The following is a 13,908-nucleotide window of genomic DNA, read 5'->3' on the forward strand; positions in this document are numbered from 1 at the left end:
TTGGGCTTGGGTTTCTGGGTATGGGCCATCTGTGTTCTGTCCCCTGGGGCCCTGGGAGTGTCTGGGCCAAACTTTCCAAGCCAGCTACTCTTGGGAGAGCCACTGCCAGCCTTTTACCTTGGGGAGAAAAAAAAAAAAAAAAGCAAGACCAATTGAGTGCAAAGGAAAGACTGGAAAGAAAGGCTTTGTCTTGCCTGCCAAGGACTCAATAGGAAGAATCTCCTTGGAAAACCTTGCAGGCTAGCTTTCAAAATAGTTCCCCTGACTCTTGTCTCATGGTGTAGTTATCGCTGACTTCTATTATCTGTTTTGCAATTCATTCACCGGGGGACCCTCTGGGCCTGTGTTCTTCAATACAGCAGTTGCTAACCACATCTGACTATTTAAATTTAGATTAATTTAAATGAAATAAAAGTAAAAATTCAATTACTCTGCCACACCAGCCACATTTCAAGGGCTCAGTAGCCACTGGTGGCTACCATATTGGATACCGCAGATAACCAACACTTTCCTCATGGCCGAAAGTTCTGTTGGGTATCACTGGTCCCTACCTTTGCTATTCAAAGTGCAGTCCGTGGATTGGCAACAATGGAATCCCCTGGGAGCGGTGGCGTTCGACATGCACAGTTTCTGGCCCCACCCTAGACCTACTGAAGCAGAATCTGCATCTTTCACAGCATCTGTGGGCCGTTCCTCTGCCCCTTCAAGTTAAGAAGCAAGTTTCTAGAGTAGAAGTTGCCATCTCAGGTGCCACTAGGGCCAAGCAAGGATCCGAAATGAGAGAAGGTGGTCATATGAAGCTATGCAAAGTGGAGAGGGGGCCCAGGCACTGTCTAGAGAGGACAGCCGCCCCACCAGTGATGGAGGCAATGTGGACCTGCTCTGCATTTTTCTTGCGGTTCAAAGAAAAGTTGTATTAAGATGCTAGCAACTTATTAAGTTTTAAAATTCTTGCTGGCCAATTCCCCGTCATCCATCCCCATATACTGGAGCCAACGTCGCGGTATACAACCTGCTGATCTGGGATAGAGTCCCTCCTGGTCCCTGCTGTGTCCTGCCCAGCTCCCCTGGCCTTAGTCAGTGTAGGCTCTGGGGAATCTGCCCTGTTTTAGAATGAACCCAAGGGAAATGTAAAGAAGGAAGCAATGTGCTGCCAAAATCCTGGGATGTGTTCCAAAGCCCAGGGGTGTTGGTTTTTGATGATCTTTGCACTGCTTACCTCCACGAGGAGAGGAAATTGCAAGTAAAGGAAAAGTCTTCAGCCCTTTAGCCCCTTCCCTCCCACATCCTTAATTAAGAACCATCTGTTCTTTGCACAACTGTATACACTCAAGGAGGCTGTTTTTAAACCTGAATTCTCACAGCTCTTGAGCCCTTGTCTTGGGTCAGTGTCACTGGAGAAATTCCTCTCCGTAGTGGACTCTGCTGGAGCCCAACTCCCACGTGGAGACCAGAACCAGCCTGCTGTATGGCGACCCGCTCTCGGAGGCTGACATCTGAAGAAGGGCTCCCTCCCCCCACCCACCTTCATAGCCATGCCCCCTTCGCTCAAAGCTCAAAGGCAGCAGGTGCCTGTACATGCGAAAGCAATGGATCTTTCCAGAAGTCCGCCAGCTTCTTGCTTCCCCCTCGCCACCTTCCCACCCTTGTGGATAGGAAGTTTAAAATATGGTTGGTTTCCATGGAGATGGCAGCTCAGGCTACGCAGAGAAATTAAATCCCTGGGTCAGTGCAAAGCTTTAACTTTTCCACCAATGCCCCACACCCTGTGCAATAAAAACAGCTAACAAGTAACTCTGCCAAGCATCAAATTTGAATTTGAGCTTCTCAATTTGCCCCTCCCCATGGTCCCTATAAGTAGTAGTAATAACAGAGGGGTAACCGGAAGAGGAGCTTGGATAGTGTGGTTTGGATCAGGAAGCATTTATTTAGCATTAGCTATGAGCCCAGCTTTTTGTATGGCTTCAGGGATGATATTGAGGAGAGGTCTGGACATACTAAGCCTTCCTTTCCGGGGTCCCGGTGGCCTTGTTTAGGACACATGTGTTTTGACATGCAACAGGCTGCTCGGGCCTGAGAAATCCCACAAGTAGCAAAGGAGGATCCCAACACAAAAGTTAGATGGGGGCAGGGACAGATGACCATTCTGAGCTTGTCCGTTGATTGCAGACCATAAGGAATCAGGAACCTCTTGTATTTCAAAGGAGGGTCGAGTCTGAAATGAACCCCAGTGTGAAACAATTATGGTATCGAAAACAACCTGATAGCTTCAGTTTTATTATTAAAATTTCTAATTGAGAAGTTATTTATTGACACTATAAAAATTTCAGAAACCAGAGAACTCCTGATCTTACTACCATGACAGACGACTATCATTTTTGGAGAATTCCCTCTTGCTCCTGGGGGGCGGGCCTTCGGGGTGGGGTCTGAGCTCTGCTTTCCTGGCCTAGCCGTATAAAACCAAAGTGGTACTTAAATTCCCAAATTGCTGTTTTTACCCCTACGGATCCAGCAAGGTTAGTCCGAACAGAGTCCGTCCCGTGTGACATCAACAACCCTCTACGAAAGCCACCCCGGTATTCGGACCTGCACATCAGCCAGACACTCCCCAAAACCAACAAAATCAGCAAGGTGAGGCTGGGGTCCTGCTGGGTGGGGGCATGCTGGGGCCCACCGCTGCCAGGGAGGGGTGGGGGCGGGGCTTGCACGGGTGGCTCTGAGAACCGTCACCTCCCAGCCCACCTGGGCTCTCCTCCTTCCGTGTGGTTTGTGTCAAGTAAAGCTTGGGGGGGCATCCAGCCATCAGTGGAGAGTCAGTGTGCCAGAAATCTGATTTAGAGAGAGAGCGCACAGAAGTGAGAATGAATGAGTCTGTCAAGGAGGGGGCAGTAGGGAGCAGGGGAGAGCCTGAGCAGGGTCCTTAGTGGTCCAGACCTCTCCTTTTTGCTCTGTGAGATGTTCCACCATCTGCCAGGATTAACTTCGCAGATGGTTCTGGGCTGACACAGCTGTTGAATCAGACCACCAAGAGATGGGGGGGGGTGTCTATTTCTGAGCTCCCGCTGGAGACTCGGTGGATGGATACATGGGGGTCTGGGGCTCTGAGCCTCAGCCAGTTTGATTGGCTTCTGGCTGCTCCTCACATAGTGGTCACCAGTGAGGCTCTCTGTGCATCTTTCTCTCCACTGTGGTGTGGAAATTTCCAGTGTGATGTCCACATCCTGTGTTTGGCCTGTTGGTTGGACTACATCAGAACTATCCCAGGGAGACTTGCAGCCTTTCGGTAGGAGGCAAAGGCTGCGTCCTGCACATGCCAACACGTGATTTCTCAAGCTCCCCAGTGCTTTCGTGCATTATGTGGAAAGTGCGTAAAGTGTAGATCAACCCAAGCCCATGGGAAGTCACCACCTGTTCAGGACCCAGAGGAGCATCCAGATGGCTGAGTGACCTCTCACTGGCAAGACTCAGTCTCACTTCTCTGCATCAGCTGGAGAGAGCATTGGTCCCTCCCCAGCCCACCCTCCACACAGCAGCCAGAGTAATTCCTAATGAACATAATTTGAATCCTGTCCCCTTCTGCTTAAAAACCATCCAGTGGCTTTCTACTACATTTAGAAAACAAATCAAGCTCCTTACTGCAGACCACAAGGCCATGTGTAATTTGGCCCCTTGCTCCATCTCTGACCTCCCTTTGCATGCCTCCCCACCAAAGCCCATATGTTCTTTCTCGAGCGTGCTATCACCCACCGTTTTTACTACTAGCTCTCAGCCATTCACCATCTGGCTCCTTGTGGCATCATATAAGCAGTTGAGAGCTTGGCCTCTGAAGTCAGGCGAACCTTGCTGTCGACCTTGGCTTCCCCCACTTATTAGCTGTGAGACTCTGGACAAACCACTAATCTTTCTCAGCCTCAGTTTTCCTGTATGTGAAATGGGTATGTTCCAGTTATCTACCGCTGTACAACAAAGCACCTCAAACTTACTGGTGTACCATAGCCTTTTAATGATGCTCGTGGAGTCTGTGGGTCAGGAGTTAGGACAGGGTACAGTAGGGATGGTTGGGCTCTGCTCCATGATGTTCAGGGACTCACCTGGGAAAACCCACACAGCTGGGGGCTGGAATCTTCTAGAACAGAAATTGGCAAACTATGGCTTACAGGCCAAACCAGCCCAGCACCTGCACCCATTTTTGTGAATAGAGTTATATTGGAATGAGCCATACCCATATTGTCTATGGCTGCTTTCACACTACAATCGGGAATTGAGTGCTTCTAACAGAGACCACGTGTCTCACAAAGCCTAAAATATTTACCATTTGGCCATTTCAAGGAAAAGTTTGCCAACCCCTGATCTAGAGCCGTCTTCACTCACCTGTGTGGTGTCTGGACTAGGGTGCATCACAGGCAGGGTTCAGCGGAGACTCAGTGAGAGCATCTACATGTGGACTTGCCTTATGGTTTGAGCTTCCTCATGGTAGCTTCAGGGTAGCGAGTCTCCTACCTGGCAGGTGAGGGCTCAAAGAGCAAGTGTTTTGGCCAACCAGGGATTTTATAAGCTAGCATTATAAAAGGCAGTGCACTGTCTTGATATGTCACTAGCCAAGGGTTGGTATATATATATACACCATACTGATGGAGGCTGTCACGCTCCTGCTCAGATTCAAGGGGAGAGGCATAGATCCCACCTGTCCGTGGGAGGAGTCCAAGGAATTTGAGGCCATGTTTTAAAGTGTCCATGGTGGGGGCGCCTGGGTGGCTCAGTCGGTTAAGTGTCTGCCTTCAGCTCAGGTCATGATCTCAGGGTCCTGGGTCTGGCTTCCTGCTCAGTGGGGAGTCTGCTTCTCTCTCTCCCTCTCCCTCTGCCCTTCCCCCTGCTCATACTCACTTGCTCTCTCTCAAATAAATAAATCAAATCTTTAAAAAATAAAAAATAATGTGTCCATGGTGGCTAGTAAGAGCACCAACCTCAGAGAGTTGTTTTGGGGATGAAATGAGAAATCAACATAAAAGCATTTAGTATGGTTCCTGGCACCTGGTAAACGCCCAGGAAATTCTAGATACCATTATCAGATTCAATCTTGGGCTTCCAATCCAAATGCCAGGAGGGGTCCACATCTCCTTTGTTATTTGCAAACAATACATATAGGTCTCTAGAAAAAGGGATCCCCACCTCTGGGGGTGCTTCGGGGACTCAAATGGTACAGCTCCTGAGAAGTAACTGTGCATGTCTATCACCCATCCTTTTCTTTGTGACATCTTAGGGGGCGGGTTGCTCAAGATCTTCCCCTCTGGCTTTGCAGGCACCATGAGCCTCTCGATCAGATGGGACAGAAACACAGGTCAGATAGATCAGTGACTGTGACATCGCTCTGCTTGTCTGCCAGCAGGAGAATTTGATAAGAGAAATAAATTAACCTCTATTTAGAAAGCAGCTTTGACTTGAAGGTGGACAGGATCTATCACAGGGCTGGGTTATTTTTTCCTCTCTTTCTCTTCACTGGCTTCACACAGATTCTTTTTGTCAGGCAATGATGTGGTTAGTGCAATAGATTTCTGAGCCAATTTGGTCTGAAGACTTCCTTTTCATTGCTCTGTCTCCTCTCCTGTCTGGCTCAGTCAATCCAGGTTCACAAAAAGCCTAGCTTTTTCTCCCAACAGAAGAGTTAGAGTGTGCATTTTGGAGTCAGAAGGCCTGGGCTTGGAACTTTGTTCCTTCATTGACTGGTCATAGCAAGCTCTCTCTGCCTTAGTTTCCCCCTCCCCCCCCCCCATCACTGCAAAAGAGGCAGGATGATTGCAGATGTGATTGGGATCATGGAAAGGATTAGATGCAATTATGCGTAAAGGATTTAATCCGACACTGGCTACTCAGGGCCTGGAATGGCTTGATGACCAAGAGGACAGAATGAGGAGGAGGAAGAGGAGCAGAAGGAGGAGGAGGAGGAAGAAAGAGGCAGAGGGAGGAAGAGAGGAAGAGAGGAGGAGATGGCGGAGGAGCCAGAAGAGGAGGAGGAGAAATAGCAGCCTCTGCCAGTTCCTTGGGGGACCAATCTACAACACTTACGCTTCCACATTAAGGCATCAAAACCCCATCTGCAGTGGTGTCCAAGGTTGCAGATCTGCCTGCTTCCATGCTGCTATTTGAAGCAGCTGCATGCCGGCTTGCCCTTTTCAGCTGGTCTTGCACTTGGACCTGCAGCAAGACCATGAATCGTTGTTCTGTTCTTCCATCATGACCTTGACTCAGCTACTCTTTGTGGGTCTGCTCCAGGCTGTTACTGTTGACTGGTTTCCTTGTCCTCTACCTTCCTCTCTCCGTGTCATTGCTTCTGCCGCCATATAGTTCCTCCTTCTCACAACCGTGACTTATTTGTTTTCTGGCCTGTTGTGGCTCTTCTGTTCTCTTTGAGCCTCGTCTCCTCTCTGCCTGTGCTGCTAATGCTGTTTGCTATTCTTCCTGTTGGCCAGCTCAACTTTTCATTCCATGTCATAGTCATGGGCCGCTGCCATCTTGTTCTGACCTGTGGTCCTGCGTTGGGGGTGGGCTCTGGAGGTCACAAGACAAGTCTGGCTGTTTAGGACTGTCTATTCAGCACCATCTATTGGGTTGGAGGGTAGGGACAATTTCCTTAGGAAAAGTCCATGAGAGAGGCAGTTACCATCACCACCCTGTCCAGACCAGTGCACAACTGGGTGGAACGGGAACTTGGGAGATGAGCATGCTTCTGTTTGATTCCCAGAGTCAGATGTGAATTTCTTGTGACTTGGCACAATCTTGTGTTTCTGCTGCTGGGCTGGAGATTAAGACCTGGGCCATCAACTCTCTGTATGACTCCAGCAAGTCTCTCCCTGCTCTCCAAGTCTCAGTGTCCCCATTTACAGAATAAGAAGGGGTTGGACTGGGAGGTCTCTGAAGGATGTTTCTGCATCTTAACTGTGCTCAGAAAGAGGAATTATGCCACTAGCCCTTCCCGGAATGATTTGGTAGAGTTTGGAATGCAACCTCTAGTTGCTGGTCCCATCGGGCCATAGATCTGGGTCTGACCTGAAGAAGGAATTTCCCCTCCTATTGTAGCAATTCGGCCTGGAACGTGGGCACCATATGCTGTGCTCTCTTGGGATGATTCTGTGTATTCACAACAGCCCTGAACTACAAAAATGAGAAAGACCTAATTCCTACTCTCAAGGAGGTAGAGATAATTCCTTTCTCTATAAACACAATTCTTCCTCCCCTCCCTCCCTTTACCTCTCTTTCCAGTTTTCCTTCTTTTCCATTAATTCACTCATTCATGTAACACTTACTGCTACCTCTTACATTTTTATTCCTGTGCTAAGTTCTGCAGATTCCAAGAGGAATAAGACACAGTCTAGTAGGAGATAAATCTTTTTCCTCCCTCCCTCTCTCCTCTTCATCCCTCCAACCCTCCCTCCCTTCATTTCTTTCTTGTTTTCCTTCATCTTGGTTTCGTCATTTCCTTCATTGTTGGTCCTTCCATCCAGTGGAAGGACCACACTGTGCCTGGCATATTTCTAAGTGCTGAGTATAGGGAGCTCCCAGCCTAGAGGATGAGACAAACAAGTAGGCTGAGAAGTGACCAGGTAGGAGCAACAGCTGAAGCCAAGGGAGTAATGCAGAGCTAGCACTAGGAGTGAATGATGTGCTTTACCTGGTGGAGCAGGGGTCAGGGGAACTTCTCAGAGGATGGGAGAGGTGAGCTGTGTCTTCTAGGCAGATATTCCAAGTAGAAATAATAGCATGTCCCAAGCCTTGAAGATGTGAAGTGGCCTGGTTTGTGTTGGGGACTGTGAGCCCCCTCATCCAGCAATAATGCAGCACCCCTTCCTGATGAGGTAAGGTGATTGGAGGCCTGGTGGAGAGTCAGGACTTTTCCCATGACCCATCATTAATGAAGCTATTCCCCTGTCCTTGGTGTCAGTGGATTACATGGGGAGTAGTAATAAGGCTCCTACTTCTCCCAAAAAGAGTGTATCAGTGGAGGCCTATGAAGGAGCTGAAATTCCCACCCCCACCCAGCAACAATTAGGAACCCTCCTGCCCTCAGGTGCCAACAGAGGCAGAGAGCCTAGGCATCTGCCCCTACCCAGCAATAACAAGACAGCACACGCCCTCTTCCCTGCCAGGGCGGTGTCATAGGAAGCCAGCTAAAGCCAAAGGCTTCAGTAAGACCCAGAGTCTCACAACCTAATACCCAGATGTCCAGGCTTCAGTGAAAAATTACTTGTCACACCGAGAGCTAGAAAGATCTCAAACTGAATGAAATAAGACAATCAATAGATGAGACGAGTGAGATTTTGGAATTTTCTGTGACAAAGATTGTTAGAGCAGTTATCATAAAAATACTTCAATAAGTGATTATGAACAATCTTGAAACAAATGAAAAAATAGGAAATTGCTGCAAAGAAGTAGAAAGTCTCAGCAAATAAGTAGAAGATATAAAGGAGAACCATATGAAAAATTTAGAACATATAACCAAGAAATACAGTAATTAACATTAAAAACTCAGTGGAGAGACTCAGTGACAGAATGGAGGGGCAGAGGGAAAGAATATGTGAGCTTGAAGATAGAGCAGTAGAAATTAGACAGTGGATTAAAAAAATGAGTAGAGCCTCGGGGACCCTTGGGACAATAATAAAAAGTATAGCATTGGTGTCACCAGAGTCCTGGAAGGAGAGGACAAAGAGGTCAGGGCTGAAAAAGTTCTCCAAGAAATAATGGGCAAAAACTTCTCAAAATGGGCAAAAGACATAAACCCTTGTTCCATAAACCCTTTTTCTGATTCGGAAGCTAATACACATACTATATTCATGGATTGGAAGACGCAACATAGTTAAGATGTCAGTTCTCCTCAAAATTGATTCCCAATTCCTATCAAAATCCCAGCAAGATTTTTTATAAATAAAGACAAGATTATTCAAAAAGTTATATGAAAAATCAAAGGAACTTGAATAGCTAAAAACAATTTTGGAAAAGAATGAAGTGGGAGGAATCCTTTTGTCTGATTTCAAAGCTTATTATATAGTTAACAGTAATCAAGACCAAAGAGGATATACAGATGGCAATTAAACACATGAAAAGATGTTCAATATCATTAGCCATTAGGAAAATGCAAATTAAAACCACAATGAAATATCATGACACTCCTATCAAAATGGCTAAAATAAAACATTGTGATAACACCAAACACTGGCTAGGATGCAGAGAAAATCAATCACTCATACTTTATTGGTATAAAATGATGTAGCCACTCCAAAGAACAATATTTGCATTTTCTTTAAAAATTAAACATGCAATTACCATGCTGTCCAGAAGTTGCACTTCTGGGTATTTATCCCAGAGAAATAAACACTTTTGTTTGTACAAAACCTGTACATGAATGTTAAGAGCAGCTTTATCCACAGTAGCCATGGAGGGGAAACAACCTAGCTGTCCTTCAATGAGTGAATGATCAAACACATTGTGATACATCCATGTCATAGAATACTGCTCAGCGATCAAAAGGAACAAACTATTGATACACGCAACAGCTTGGATGAATCTCCAGAGACTTCTTCTGGGTGAAAAAAAGAAGCCAATCCAGAAAGGTTACATCATAAAGTATGATGATTCAATTTATATAGCATTATTGAAATGACAAAATTAGAGAAATGGAGAATAGATTAGTGGTGTCTAGGGTTCAAGATGGGAGGGAGAGGGGTGAGGAGAGAGAGGCAAGTGGGGATAGCTATAAAAGGGCGATGTGAGGGATCCCCGTGGTGGTGGAAATGTTCTGTATCGTCGCTGTATCCACTCAATGTCTGCGTTGTGATATTGTGCTGTAATCTTGCAAGATGTAATCATCAGAGAAAACTGGGTAAGGATGCACGAGGTCTCTGTTACTTCTTAAAACTGCATGTGAGGGGCGCCTGGGTGGCTCAGTCGTTAAGTGTCTGCCTTCGGCTCGGGTCGGAATCTCAGGGTCCTGGGATCGAGCCCCGCATCGGGCTCCCCGCTCAGCGGGGAGCCTGCTTCTCCCTCCCCCACTCCCCCTGCTTGTGTTCCCTCTCTCGCTGTGTTTCTCTCTGTCAAGTAAATAAAATCTTAAAAAAAAAAAATTCTAAAAAAAAAAAACTGCATGTGAATCTGCAGGAATCTCAGATAAAAAGTTTAATTGCAAATTGTGTCGCCAACGCAATTGCTACCATTTACTGACAACCAAGTGCCTCGGCCCAATCCCAGGGGTGTAGGTGCCTACGCAACCTCATCTGAACTTCACAGCAGGCCCAGCAGGTGGGTGTTCTTAGCTCACGTGAGGGACGAGGAGAGACTGAAGCTCACAGAAGTGAAGTCGCTTTCTTGGAGGCAGTGGGAGCGAGTGCATTCTGGGAGGGTGACATGCACAGCACGGGCACCCATTGGGCAGCCAGATGGAGAATGTCCATTTCTCATTCCCCCTGGCCCCCCTATTCTGGTTGGTTTTGTTATGCTGACTGTGGAGTTTGGCAGGTAAACATACCTGTTGTCAAATAACCGGCTCACACAAAACCATCCTCAGGCACCCACAGCCAGTCAGAGTGATGGACCTCTAAGTAATGCAGGGACCAAGTGACAGCGTCCTGTGAGTGGACAGATTAAGATGTCCCTGAGAACACTTAGCTCTGCTGGCACTGGGAGGCAGGAATCCCTTCTATAGGCCGTTGAGGTTGGCTGGTATTATTCTCATTTTACAGTGGGCAAAACTGAGGACCAGAGAGGTTAAGAGCATTTGGTCCCGGACGTAGGGGGAAGGGGTGGCTGTGGGATCTGCGTCTGGGTTTGCCTGACCCGGGCTTCCGCTGGGATCAGTCTCCTGGGGCTGCCATAACTACACAAACTGGAGAGCTAGAACAACAGATATTTTTCCTCTCCCAGTTCTGGAGGCCAGGCATCTGAAATCAAGGTGTTAGTGGGGTTGGTTCCTTTTGGGGGCTCTGAGAGGGAATCCGTTCCATGCCTCTCTCCTAACGTCTGGTGGCTCTGGCCATCCTAATCGTTGCTTGGCTTTGAGACGTGGCAGTCCGATCTCTACCTCCGTCTTCACATGGCCTTTCCCTCTGTGCATGTCTCTCATTTTCCATTTCTTATAAGGACACTTGATCCTGGATTTAGGGTGCACCTTAATCCAGAATGATCTCCTCTGGAGATCTTCAGTTACATCCGCAAAGACCTTTTTCCAAAGAAGTTCACGTTCTGAGTTTCCCAAGGGGCAGGTCTACTGGGGGACACTCTTCAAGCCACGACACTGCTCCTGATTCCGATGGTGTGCATGTGGATTCTGGCCTCATGTTTGCTTCGAGCAGGTTCGGGGTCCAGGAAAGGCAGTGGTGCCTCCTAATGAGATGTGAGGGAAGAAGCCGTAGGCTCGCTCTCGCACTCTCTCTGGAGCTGTCAGGCTGTTGATTCTTTAATAAACACTCAGGAGGAAAAGTGTTAGGAATGGAAAGAGCACTCTGGGCACCTTGGCGTGGGACTTTCCAAAATCAAAAAGCACAGGGAGCGTGGCTGTCACCTACGTGGCTTTCATTACGTGGTAACCTTTCGCTCTGGAGTCCAGACAGCGGGCGGGAAATTGATGCCAGAAACTGTTCCTTCCACAGCTGGATGCAAACCAGCTGGTGGGCGGGGATGATGAGGCAGGTGGGACGTGGGAAGGGTCTGGTGGCTGAGGGCAGGGGGGGCTAAGAATGCTGGCATGGGGTTCCTTCCTGCTTGCTCACTCTCACTGCTGTATCTCTGCTTCTCTGCCTCCCCCTGGCCCCTCCCCCATTTTCTTTCTGCAGGACCACATCCCTGTCCCTTACCAGCCAGACTCTAGCAGCAATCCCTCATCCACAACGTCCTCCACGCCCTCCTCGCCAGCACCCCCCCTCCCTCCCAGCGCCACGCCGCCTTCTCCCCTGCACCCTTCCCCTCAGTGCACGAGGCAGCAGAAGAACTTCAACCTGCCAGGTACCTCTGCACTTGGGGTGTCGCTGGGAGGGGGGGTTGGGCTCGAACCAGAGCCGTGTCCGGGTCAGTCCGTGCCTAAAGGCAATGGGTTGAAGGCATGTGGTTGAGTCTTCCTATAGGCAGGGCAATCACCACATTATTACCTTATTTGATCTTTAGGGTAGCCATGAAGTAAGTCTTCTCGGCTCCATTTTACAGATGAGGACACTGAGGCTCAGAGAGGTAAAGGGCCCTTTGGTCTCCCTTCCAAGTACTAACCAGGCCCGACCCTGCTTAGCTTCCGAGATCAGACGAGATTGGGCACGTTCAGGGTGGTATGACCGTAGACTAAGGGCCTTTTGGTCAACAGCAACCCAGTGTCTGCAACTAAGTATCAGTCATGATGGGGAGGACCCAGTGTCTGCAACTAAGTATCAGTCATGGTGGGGAGGGCATCTACTCGAGCTGGCAGTTGTCTCATAAGCTAAATAGCTTGGAACTGGCATCAGGATCCTGGGGCCGCAGCTGAGCAGGGCTGCATTCGGATGGAGTCTTACTCCAGGTATCAGGATAGGGCTTGGAATGAACAGCTGGAGTCCTGGATTCAGTATCCAGTTCTGCCCTGTTCCTGCCGTGTGACCTGTAACCTCAGTTTTCCCACCCCTGAAAGGATACAGATGGATAAGAGGATCCAGAAGGTTCTCCCAGCTCACAAATTCCAGGGTACCTGGCTGCTGACCTGAGACCATGCACTGGGCTATGAGATGCTGGAGAAGCCACTCATGAGATGTTTGGTTTCTTGGCCTCCTTTGTCATTAGACTTAAGAAAGAGATCCCTCTCTGCTCAGGAGGACCAGATCTAAGAGTGTTCCCACCTCTTCTGAGGTCCAGCCCAGCTCACTTCCTCTTCTAGGGCCCTAAGGACTTCCTAGCTTGGCCATATTTGCAGGAAGGAGGCTGGAGGGATGAGGTCTGGCTTGGCCAGTGGGAACCACAATCTAGATGTGTGTTACTCAATATGGTGCCCACTAGCCACATGTGGCTATTTAAATTTAAATGAATTAAAATTAAATATAATTAACATTTTAATTCCTTGGCCACATTAGCCACATTTTGATTACTCAGTAGCCACTTGGGGCTGGTGGCTGCCATATTGGCGAGTGCAGAGTATAGAACATTTTTATCATCATAGAAAGTTCCACTGGACAGTGCTGATCTAGGGGCTGATCTCCACCTGAGCCAGCGAGCTTCATGCAGGGGAGGAAATCCAGGTTCTCAGCTACGGGTCACACTTCCAAGCCTAATCAGCCACGAGTGAGTGGCGGGTAGGCAAATGGGGGTCCACTCCCACACCTAAGCAGCACCCAGATACAACTACTGATTTAAGGACAAGCTGTCACCTGCCCACACTGTTTTGATCAGGGCTATGTCCATAGGAATAGGGCACATTTTGAAGTCTTGGCGATGTGGGGATTTTTTTGTGTGAAGTTCAAGCCTGAGGCAGTCTTGTCTCTGTCCGGTGGGAAGGCCACTCGCTTGGCAGCCACCAAAGACCATAATGTGAGTCAGCACCTGGAATCATCTCGGCATGTGCTTCCCCGAGTCAATTAGGCCAAAATTGCCTGCTATGCCCACAGGCTGGGGGCTCCCACTGTCACCTCTGGGGTTGTCCATTTCCATTTCCCTGGAACAGGGTGAATGGAAGAAAGACCCTTTGACGCTTCATGAAGCCCCCAAATCTGGGAAGAAGTGGGGGTTTGGGTGCTTTCTTAGAGTTGCTCCACCCCCCACCCCGGAGACTGACTTCGGGTACTGTCCCTGAAACTGTTTGCTGCTTGCTGCATGCTTAATGGCCAGGGGCTGAGAAAGGACCTTAAGAGGTCCTTTAGGGTCCTGAGGCTCAGAGAGGTAAAGGGCCCTTTGGTCTCCCTTCCAAGTACTAAC

General features: G+C 48.5%; 1 protein-coding gene across 3 annotated transcripts in view; it reads left to right on the forward strand.

Moving 5' to 3' along the window:
- KSR2 (kinase suppressor of ras 2) overlaps positions 1-13,908 on the forward strand; it is a 417,297-nt gene that overhangs the window by 314,250 nt on the left and 89,139 nt on the right. For 2 of the 3 annotated variants that reach the window (XM_032431391.1, XM_032431393.1), the window contains exons 9-10: positions 2,507-2,631; positions 11,817-11,985. In XM_032431391.1, the coding sequence (XP_032287282.1) occupies positions 2,507-2,631; positions 11,817-11,985 (294 nt within the window). The remainder of the gene's footprint in view (positions 1-2,506; positions 2,632-11,816; positions 11,986-13,908) is intronic. The other variant, XM_032431394.1, reaches the window with a different exon arrangement.

The sequence above is a fragment of the Phoca vitulina genome, unplaced genomic scaffold, assembly GCF_004348235.1.
Source record: "Phoca vitulina isolate PV1807 unplaced genomic scaffold, GSC_HSeal_1.0 scaffold46, whole genome shotgun sequence".
NCBI lineage: Eukaryota > Metazoa > Chordata > Mammalia > Carnivora > Phocidae > Phoca > Phoca vitulina.